The sequence below is a fragment of the Clinocottus analis genome, unplaced genomic scaffold (assembly GCF_023055335.1).
Source record: "Clinocottus analis isolate CAN_PGR_092001 unplaced genomic scaffold, fCliAna1.0.p SCAF_24, whole genome shotgun sequence".
In the NCBI taxonomy this organism is placed as follows: Eukaryota; Metazoa; Chordata; class Actinopteri; order Perciformes; family Cottidae; genus Clinocottus; species Clinocottus analis.
In genome coordinates, this window is record NW_027175976.1 from 10262611 (window position 1) to 10273733 (window position 11123).

The 11123-nt window shown below is 47.7% G+C and overlaps 1 protein-coding gene across 9 annotated transcripts in view; it reads left to right on the forward strand.

The window, feature by feature from the left end:
* The window catches only part of LOC137794047 (diacylglycerol kinase zeta-like), a 77846-nt gene that overhangs the window by 51277 nt on the left and 15446 nt on the right, over positions 1-11123 (forward strand). For all 9 annotated transcript variants that reach the window (XM_068590619.1, XM_068590622.1, XM_068590618.1 and 6 more), the window contains 3 exons: positions 6625-6691; positions 8352-8392; positions 8794-8930. In XM_068590619.1, the coding sequence (XP_068446720.1) occupies positions 6625-6691; positions 8352-8392; positions 8794-8930 (245 nt within the window). The remainder of the gene's footprint in view (positions 1-6624; positions 6692-8351; positions 8393-8793; positions 8931-11123) is intronic.

Below are 11123 nucleotides of genomic sequence, written 5' to 3' on the forward strand. Positions count from 1 at the left end.
ATATATATATATATATATAATGGTGACGCTCTTGAAAAAGTGACCAGGGGCTGGATATGGCCGCTGACAAAGTGCTATTTGACCACTTGGGAGTGAGAATGGAAATGCGTGCCATCTTTTATTTTTGGTAGTGATATAAAATAACAAAATGAATCTACATTCATGTTTTAGTTTTTACTTTTTAACCAGGCAGTATCGCTCCAGTTTCTTTTGGGTTCCTCAGGATATATATATTTTTGATATACATTACTAACATTATGTTCACTGCTTGCCTTGGCCCTAGTCAAAGCTTTAGTTTAGTATCACAGCCCTGGAGGATGTCTCCCACACTGAGATATCGGGGGAGGCTTGAAAGCGAATGCTTGGAGCTGTAGGAAGTGAGGAAGGTGTCTCACATTGTGCTCGGGTCCCAGAAAGAAAGCTCTTTGAGAATGTAAAACAGTCAAAGGACATGAAGAAGAGCTCAGTGGGCTCAATGAAGTTCTTTACTGTAAACTCACACTTTCATTATGTGTGACTGATGCATCATGGGAGACGATCCTTTTCTTTTATGATTCTCAGCGCTGCCCTCCAGCTCTTTTGCCTCATGGAGGAAAAGGGCTTTAGACCTTTGTCTTTTGTGTCTGATCCTGAATATCACATGAGTATTGCAGCTCTATCCATTATGGTCCTTTCATGTTCGCACAGTCATTATGGAACGTCTCCCTAATGGAGGCCGATGCTTGAAAGGCAAAAGGCCATTACTTTAACAGATAAATGAAGCCAGCAATGTTACAGATGACATGTCTGAAAGGGCTATATTTAGTTAAACTCAGTCAGCAGTGGCTGGGACAAAAGTACAACTGTGAGTTTGTCTTTTGGACAATAGACATGATTCCACATGTGTTTAGTCCTGAATGCAGGCAGCTAAAAGATCCAGCTGGAGGAGGACGGGCACCTCGTTACACCTCCTGGTTCCAAGCGTCTTTTTTCTACTTTTGCTGTGCTGTAGTATTTGTTGAACAGCTCATCAACGGCGAGGTCATCACTTTCCTTCGCTGGTCGGGAATGTGTTTTGTGACTCTAATGCACTGAAAAGATTAGAGTATGTGTCTTCCATTTGTCTACATCATTAAATATACATTTCTTGGTAATGTTCATATTTTTCTGACCAGCATGTGCGAAGGTGGCAGGATAGGCACAAATAGTTAAGAGTTCAATGGAGCAGCACCAAATGTTTGTTGTGAAGATGAGGACTCCCCGTACAGAGGTCTGACTTTAGCACGACACAAGTCTGTCAACTGGTTCTCTCACACGCCATGAGGTGCACAAAGACACACCATCAGGGATGCAACCGCGGGTCATTGACTGTCCGAGGCCTTCAAGCGTCATTCTGGCATCCGATGATGCAGAGAAGCCTGCAGGGTGACCTTCAGTGGGCACGCAGTGTGCAGCTGCTGGCCTCGCCTGTCACGCTGTGCTCTCTCAGAGGCCTCCTCCTCAGAGTGGCTTCTCCAGGCACCTTCTTCACCTGATGAAGACCTCCCCAGCCCTCTTTTGAGGAAGTGACTGATTTTCCTTTTGAAGCCTGAAGATCATCAGGGGCCATAGGAATTTATGTAAGGTACCACTGTTGATAGATATAGACCTCCATTGTTCCAGGCAGCCCTGATCAGCCCACCTCTGCCATCAACTGTCCAATGGTCCATGGTGGGTCTGGTGGGGGTCTGGGGCTTCTTCATTCTGCTGACTGAAGATGAACAGGATCACTCAAATGAAGCAGTCAATGATAATCCACTTCTCTAGCCAATGATATGTAACACTGTTCTCAGATTGAAGCACTTCTAAAAGCCCTGAACGAAGTTTCAAATCTCGCCAGGGAGACAAAGTTTCAACCAGCTCGTCTGGTCTAAACCTGAAGACATTGGCCAGGTCCAGCCAAGTCAACGACCCGGCCTGCTTGATCTTCCCTGATCTAACCTGAGTGACTGACTGATAACACGCAAGTCATCTAATTCTTCCCCTCGTTCGCCTTCACATTGAGCCCCTTGCTGCACCGTCACACCCTCAGAGCCACTGTGGCTCAGCGGTGAGCAGAGCCTCGCTCGCCCATGTTGAGGTGTCCTTGGGAAAGACACTTAACCCAAAGATTGCTCCTGTAGCTGTGTCTACGGTGTGTGCATGTCTGTGTGAAGAACAGACAGCCTTAGCCCCTCCCATCAGTGTATGAATGGGTGAATGATGACAGTGACTGGTCTGAAGACTTGCAAAGAGATGTACCGTCCTTTTATTATTTATCAAAGTTCCCCTAAAAAAGGGAACAACATGCACACCGAGAGCTTTTTTGTTGTTGTTTGGAGACAAACACACATTTTAGTTTCACAGAGATTAGTTTCCCGTGTGTCTCAGCATGTTACAGCATGATGCATGAACGTTTAGTGACTGCACCGTCTACTGATACACTTTGTGTGCTTATGGTATCAATATTCTGTGTTGTGTGTCTGTTGCCACGCTTATTGTATTGTGACCTGTTGTCAAGGTGAGCTAAACTTCTGGATGTGATTTGCTCGGTTGATCCAGAATGGATCAAACGATTGTTCAGTGAATACAAGTTTGGCTTTTGTTTAGCATTGCTCCTTCTTGTAGTGCAGGTTCATGAGCTAACCTGTGAGGCTAACCTGCGAGACAAGAGAACACACACTTATACTGTTTGAAAAGGCTTTTCGTGTCGTATTCATGACTTCATTATTCAGAAAACAATCTTCAAAGTGTTGTTCCTTCACAGGATCAGAGGGAAAATGTAGTTACATATGTTAAATGAAACTCAAGAACCGCTTGCTACATTTGAAATGTAATCTTGACTTAGTGAATCACTTTGATCTCTTGAAGTAAAGACTTTCTTTTGCTCTTTTCATTCATAATGTAAGTAAAACCAAGTAAACATATTGTAAGTAAAGCACACAGCCCTTGGGTTCAACACGAGGAGAGGAGGCGCTGGAGTCTGATAGTGAGGAAGTCTGAGCAACAGCTGCAGTGTTCATTATTTAACTTTGACCTTTTTATACATGGACATGTATTCAGGTCTGATCCAGCAGAGCTAACTGTCTAAACTCCTGAAGATGAAGAAGGAAATAAATGTGTTTCCCCACAGCCTTCATGATGATGCAACATGTTTCACAGTTTGATCTCCTGCTCTGTGCTGACTGCGGATGCTCGCTGGTGCACTTGATGAGGAGGAGTCATTTTCTGATAATGAGTCAATTGTGTTGCATTTATTGCAGTATATATTTACAAGAATTCACTGTGGCCAGAATAGTGCTCTATGTATATTTTTACTATCAAACGTGAAGACAAGCAGTCTACATGTTAGTCTAATGTAACCAAACCCGTCATCTGTGGGAATGGATGGCTCAAAGGAACACAGCACTCTCACCCAAGAGACTGATGTTTGTGTCGCCCGTCGAGAGTCTCCCGTCGCGAGAGTCGCTTTTCATATCTTTTAGTTCAGTTTTAGGGTTAACCCCTCTCTGTGAGGCGAAGCGGCTCGCGGCAGCAACGCTGCTCTGAGAACACAAACTACACAACAAGACTTTCACTCAGGCGCAAGTCTGAAAGTCCTCAACGAGCCTGTTGGTGAGGCTACGGAAGCATGCGCACGTACATGCACCACTTCAAAGTAAAAGCACCTACATGCACCACTTCAAAGTAAAAGCACCTACATACACCACTTCAAAGTAAAAGCACCTACATGCACCACTTCAAAGTAAAAGCACCTACATACACCACTTCAAAGTAAAAGCACCTACATGCACCACTTCAAAGTAAAAGCACCTACATACACCACTTCAAAGTAAAAGCACCTACATACACCACTTCAAAGTAAAAGCACCTACATACACCACTTCAAAGTAAAAGCAGTGTCGCCTTGATGCGTCTATAACGTGCATCTTTTTTATTTATTTTCATGTTTGATTGACTTCACGCGGGCCGGACTGGGGGAGCCACGAGACGTCAGGTCTGAACTACGTCTGGAGAGATTTAAAGCGATAAGCCCCTCCCACAGCAAAAACAAACAAACATGCAGTTAACGCATGGTCACATAGTTAACGCCGTTGCAGGATTGAGAAGTTAACGCATTATTTCTGTTGTTGGTGAACATTTGAGAAGCAGGATACCTGGAGGTTCAGGCTGACTGCGCCTGCAAGGCCTGCAAGGCCTGCAAGGCTTCTGAGTCTGACAAAGAACTCAAACTTTAAGCGTAAGAAGACAAATAGGAACGGGAGAAGAAAGAAGGTGAATGGAGGAGTCATTCAGTCAGACGTGTTCAGCTTTTGATCCGGTGTGTGTAGGTTTGCTGTAAAAGCCTGTCGGCGTTTTCCTAGCTGGAGCCGACAGCAGGATGAGATAAGTACAGACACGCAGAGAGGGAGTGTTTACTTCAGCCAGCCTTTCTGTCACAGTCTTTCTGAAAGGCTTGCAGTCTGAAAGCTAAACCACTTCTTTTCTTTGGCTTCTTTTGCTCCTGTCGCCTCTATTGGAAGGTGACTTGTTTACATTCAGCACAGTGCAAAACTGAAATGGTTTGCTTTGTATTACATTGAAGCAGCAAACACAGCATTGGTTGTCTGTAAATTTGACCAGTTTTCTGAAGTTTATTCCAGTCACACGTTGCGTGACTAACACACTGCAGGCGGGGCAGTTACATAACAGACTTATTTCAACCCAAACCACAACCTTTTTGCTAAATGTAATCAAATAAGTTTGTTGCAAAGGTAAAGACGTTTATTTTGAAATAGACTGCATCTAATGGGACAGACCTGCCACAAAGCCTTCAATAAGGTTCTCTTGAGTCACCTCGATGGTCTCCTCATGGTCCGTCGCACCATGGAACTGGTCCTCTCTGCTCCAGTAGACCAGGAGGTGGTGGAACTACACACGTTGCAGTTTGCACTATCATTGTGTTACTGCTGTTAGCATACTGCACAAAGCCGAACATACAGCTTCCATAATACTCCGAACGTAACCCTGAACAGGATGTTCTGTTGGACTAGACTCCATTGGTTGGTTTGAGCTGGAAGGACACGGCGGTGCTGATCCGAGGTGTTTACTGCACATCCAGACAGAACAAAGAACATGCAGCTCACGCCACGGCGCCTCAGACAACAGCAGACAGGAAACATCAATACCGCTCCACCAGCAACACGTTGAGCCCTTGATCTGTGGACAAGCTGGAGGATCTGAGCGCTGTGACGGGGACGGGGGCAGCAGTCCACAGATGGAGCAGGGCTCAGACCATTTAGTGCTGTGTAAACAGAGAACGAGGTTGAAGCTTCAGTCTACAGCTAACAGGGAGCCAGGAGTCTCAGTGATATGCTGTCTGCTTTTGGATCTTGTTAAAAATCTCGCCGCAACATTCTGAGCTAATTGGAGACGGGATGAAAAAAAGATCTGAGTGATGCCAAAACACAAAAAGGTTCTGTAATGAGGAGAGTGGATGTGAAGGTGTGGACAACTTTCTCCAATTCTCTCGAGTTGTCAAACTTTCTAGATCATATTTTGGGGTTTTAGTGCTGTATCCAATAGGACTCCTGATGTTGTGACATGTGTTAACATATGGAGATAATGTTCTCGATGGGGATGGGAGTAGTATCGCAGGAGGAGGGGGTCACTCGTGTGTCACATCGTTCGGACCTTCCTGGTCTGCGTCGATCACAAGTCGGACTAATGCTGCGTTCACACCCAACGTGTCAAGATTTCGACGCGTGTCGAGATTTCATGTAAAGTCAATGCACAGCTGCGTAGAAGCTGCGTAGAAGCTGCGTAGAAGCAGCACCAACAGCCCGTCGGTCGCGAGGTGAACTCGGGTTGATGGCCGAGTTAAAATGTCCCAACTCCGGCAGCAAAAACGAGAGAGTCATAGTTGCGTCAGCCAATCAGCGTTGAGATGGTCCGCTCGTCACCGCCGTCCTGCCGGTGCTGAACCAAACTGCTGCTGGTCCTCTAGAAGCAGCTGACAGCGGCATCGTTTTGGGTAAACGAGTTTAATGGTAGAATCTAAATGGAGAAAAGGAGCTGATTTTAAAGATGAAGGCCGTGTGGTCAGACAGACGTCACAGAGGGAGAGACACCAGAGCCCAAGTGATGGAGGGCCAGTGAGTGAAGGGGCAGGACGAGCTGCACTCCTTTGACCTTTGACCTAATGTCCTTCTGTTCCTGCCTCATGTTGGGCGCCACATTCCTGTGCCTCGTTTCAGTGGAGATGCAGTTGTACAAGTCAGTAGTTTCCTGCTGTCATTGGTCTTATTGCTCCCATCAACATGCATTTCACCAGAGAGAGAGAGAGAGAGAGAGAGAGAGAGAGGGAGAGGGAGAGGGAGAAGGAGAGAGGGAGAAGGAGAGAGGGAGAAGGAGAGAGAGAGAAGGAGAGAGAGAGAGAGAGAGAAAGAGAAAGAGAGAGAGAGAGAAAAAGAGAGAGAGAGAGAGAGAGAGAGAGAGAAAAAGAGAGAGAGAGAGAGAGAGAGAGAGAGAGAGAGAGAGAGAGATGTACTTTATGAATCTGCATCTCCGTCCTGCTCTCATAACACCTCACCTCTTCCTCTCCTCTGCTGCTCTGAACTCTGACGCCTGCGTCTGTTTGTCCTTCAGGAGGAGGCCGCCAAGCCAACGAGTCTTTCCTCACAGAGGTTGTCTCCAAAGTGGTGTTTCCTGGACTGTAAGTACTACTCTTTCCTAGATCAGTGTTTCCACCACCCAAACACAGCATCATTTCCTTACTGGATGAGAACACCAGCTTTGTAGGGAGCTCTGGAGCACAAAGACAGACAGTTTATTCCCACTGACTCAGCTTTGAAACATGCAGCCCCCCCCCCCCCCCTGTGCCCCCCCAGATACAGTGCTGCAGACCAAGACCAGGACTTCCAATGACACACTGAGCTCCTCTCATCTGTGGGCTCATTACCAACGTGTCTTCTTCTCAGTCTCTCCTACAGCAGTGATCCAACAGAGGAGACAAGACGCCGTAAAACTAGAACGATCCACATCAATGGCCCCAGAATAGCACAGTCTCTCTGCATTGTTAGGAAGGCAAACAGTTATTCCCCAACTTGTTGAGTGGCAGTGATTTCTGCTTCATTCAAGGAAGGTTATTTTGATGAAATGCATATTTACTCAAAATAGTATTGTTCCATCAGTTCTTGTTCATTGGTGAATGTCATGAATATTAATCTGTACAGCGGCAGCTCACCACAAATATCACAGAGAAAAAACAATGTTCTACATGCACACACACACACACACACACACACACACACACACACACACACACACACACACACACACACACACACACACACCCCTAAAGTCCTGGTGGAATTTAGCAGAGAACAAAGAACAGCTCGTTGAAAGAGAAGAAGAAAGTTTTCTTTATTAATCCTGAAGGGGAACTTCGTGCTGCATTTGGGGGTTCAGAGTCTGATCCAGGACACTTCCACATGTGAGCCATGGGGAGACCAGGGATGGACCCGGCTACCTTGTGGTTAGTGACCTCTCTCCCCATGAGCTGCAGCCGCCCATAGAACGAGAAAGGACACAGCTAGTGTGTGTGTGTGATTAGCCGGTGATTCGTTACTGTCCTCCTATGAATCCATTAAAGGGACCTTTCCCTCAACATTAGCCTTTTAACGGGATGTTACTATGTGACCTTTCAGTTCCAACACTGCAAAGGTTCTTAGCTTCTCTGAGTCCTTCGATCCTCATAGAGACCCTGGCGGCTCAGTGTTAGAGCGGGTCATCCTTTTAGTCCATGTCCATGTGTCCTTACGCCCTTAACCCCAAGTGGCTGCTGTAGCTGGATGAATGGGTGAATGATGTCATGTGAATGGTCGGAGGACCCGAACAGATCCCTACAAGTAGGGTCAAGCCATCGTCTTTTGATTGAAGGACGACTCTGCTCAGCGCTGAGCCACCAGCGCCCACATGGACCTTTTGACTAAAAGCCCCAAGACAGAAGTGAAGGAATACAAAGCCAGAACTCTTGCAGAAACCCGGATGTAAACGGGACTGGCCACCAGTTCAGTCCTCATTAACGTGAGAGTTGCTGGTTCCCCCTCCTGTGGACCTTGTGGAGGCATGGAGTCTTCTGTTGCTGCTGTGAAGTTCTTCATGGTGGCAGACCAGGATGGACCGAGTGTGTGACAACCTGGTTTGCTTGCAGGTTGTCTCGTTCAGTAGAATTGCTTCAGCAGTCAGGAGGCAACCACGTACTTTAACAATGATGAATGTTTCCACTTCGGCTGGATCATTTAGTGGCATCTCATTTCAAGCAGCTGCATTAAAAGAGAAATTCATGCTGCGCTCCTTGTTTGCGTCCTCAGCTACAACGGCAGATCGGTTCTACAGGATCGACCGAGCACAGGTACGTCCACCTCCTCTACCATCACGCTTTCCCATGAAGAGCACCGCCGCTCTGCGAGCCACTGATAGTCACTACGAGCTTCTTTTGGGTAGAATCCTCTGTCAATGGGAACAGGGTCCGAGGCAGGCTGCTGGTCTTTCTCAGGTCCTTAGTCTTGCTTGAATGGGACTGTGGGAGCAGGTGCCTCAGCTTGTGGCCCCTCAAAGACCATCAACCAATGGGTTCGTGGTTCTGATAAGAACAGCTGACATGTGGATCATGTTATTTATTCCCCTCACTTTTTTCATGCACTTTAATTGAATATGTTTTCGTTGAAGGATGAACGTGCTATAGACACATTAACCTGAGCTTCCACTTCCCAGCATGCTCTTGGTGAACCGGTATGTTTGGTTGTTTTTCAGGAACATCTCAACTACGTGTCAGAGATCTCTCAAGAAGAGATCTTCATCCTGGACCCTGAACTGGTTGTCATGATGACAGTAGGCACCTCGGCCATGCCTGATCTGGTCACGCCCGCCTCCAGCCTGGAACACAGCAGGTAGGCTCTCAAACTGTGGGGCGCAGTGGTATTACAGGTGGGAAGCGCCCCTCTAGTGGGGCGCTGTGGTATTACAGGTGGGAAGCGCCCCTCTAGTGGGGCGCAGTGGTATTACAGGTGGGAAGCAAGCCTCTAGTGGGGCGCAGTGGTATTACAGGTGGGAAGCGCCCCTCTAGTGGGGCGCAGTGGTATTACAGGTGGGAAGCAAGCCTCTAGTGGGGCGCAGTGGTATTACAGGTGGGAAGCGCTCCTCTAGTGGGGCGCAGTGGTATTACAGGTGGGAAGCGCTCCTCTAGTGGGGCGCAGTGGTATTACAGGTGGGAAGCAAGCCTCTAGTGGGGCGCAGTGGTATTACAGGTGGGAAGCGCCCCTCTAGTGGGGCGCAGTGGTATTACAGGTGGGAAGCGCTCCTCTAGTGGGGCGCAGTGGTATTACAGGTGGGAAGCAAGCCTCTAGTGGGGCGCAGTGGTATTACAGGTGGGAAGCGCCCCTCTCGTGGGGCGCAGTGGTATTACAGGTGGGAAGCGCCCCTCTAGTGGGGCGCAGTGGTATTACAGGTGGGAAGCGCTCCTCTAGTGGGGCGCAGTGGTATTACAGGTGGGAAGCGCCCCTCTCGTGGGGCGCAGTGGTATTACAGGTGGGGCGTAGTTATGACTGTGTGTCATAACATAGCTATGACTGTTGTACGTCTGTACAGTTCAGGCTGCTGCTGAAGGGCTCGGCTCTCTCATTGGTTGAGTGTATGCAAATGTCTTTGCTCTGCTTCACAGTGTGAGTCGTCAAGCCTATATAGCCTGTTAGAGGGTAAAGCCTGCATGAAGTAGAACTGTGTGTGTGTGTGTGTGTGTGTGTGTGTGCACGCGTGCATAAGTGCCTATACTGTATGTGTGTGGGTGTATAAATACATGAATACTATTTTCTATCTTCATTTTTCCACTTTCTTTCCCTTTGAAAAACAGCCAAGTGTTACTATTTGGTGTGTGTGTGTGTGTGTGTGTGTGTGTGTGTGTGTGTGTGTGTGTGTGTGTGCGCTTTGCTCTGCCTCCATATGAAATCCTTTACACCATATTTACACGCACACTCACACAGATTAAATTCTCACCTCAGGAACCTGAGCGCAGCCGTCTCTTTCTCTGTAAACGCTCGGTCAGAAAAAAGAGACGCACAGAGAAACTGATTCAGAGGCAGAGTTACTCAAGTTTCTCTCTAAATTTGACTCAAATTGACAATAAATCCCATAAAAATGTCCATTCCAACAATGTGTTTATGGCTCACAAGGCCACTGGCTCCCGCTCGCGATGCCTCAGGACCGCTCACACAGACAGTTTACAAAAGTCTCAGTCACTTATTAATGGGGTGGACATCTCTTTCCACTACATGGCACCATTCACCCATCCACACCCTGATGGGAGGAGCTACCATGTTAAGTTCCTGGGGGGCACACCAGGGAACACCCTGACCTGGACCCTGAACGCCTCATCTGTAGGCAGGAGAGCTCATGCACTTCCTGCGAGCGCATCCTCACCACATGCTACAGAGGCATCATAAAGAGTGTCATGATTATTGCATCGCTAGCTGGTGTGGAAACTGCAATGAGGTGAGGACCGATGAGAAGAACATCAGGACTTCACTTGGGACGCAGCTCACACGCTGCTGGACCAAGGCCACGACCATTTTTGGTCGTTCTGCTCTCTGCCCTCCGGCAACAGGTACCGTGGTGAACAGGTTATGCAATAGCTTGTTCGACCCTGTTAGATCGAAACATTTAGAAGAGACACCCAGACATCATGGCTGGGTGTCTTCTTCAGCGTCATGAGCAGATTCATCTCAAGGTAAAGACGCGTCGGCTCAATGTGAAGCCGGTTCAGCGCTCAGCGACCCCGAGGCAGCGCTGCACTCGCTGTGTGCGACCAGCGCGCTGAAGGTGACATGTTATGACATCACCATCGTTTGGTTCAAGCCCTTCAATTACAGAATCAAAGCATAGAGGCTGCACTTCCACTGCATTTAGTCTGACCATCTTTCTACCGGATTCTCACTGCGATGCGCTTCCTGCTCAGGATCAGTGCTCCTTTGTTCCCTTTAAGTGTTGTGGTAGTTGTTGGTGAGCATGTAGTCCTCACTAAAGGTGTTGTGGTAGTTGTTGGTGAGCATGTAGTCCTCACTAAAGGTGTTGTGGTAGTTGTTGGTGAG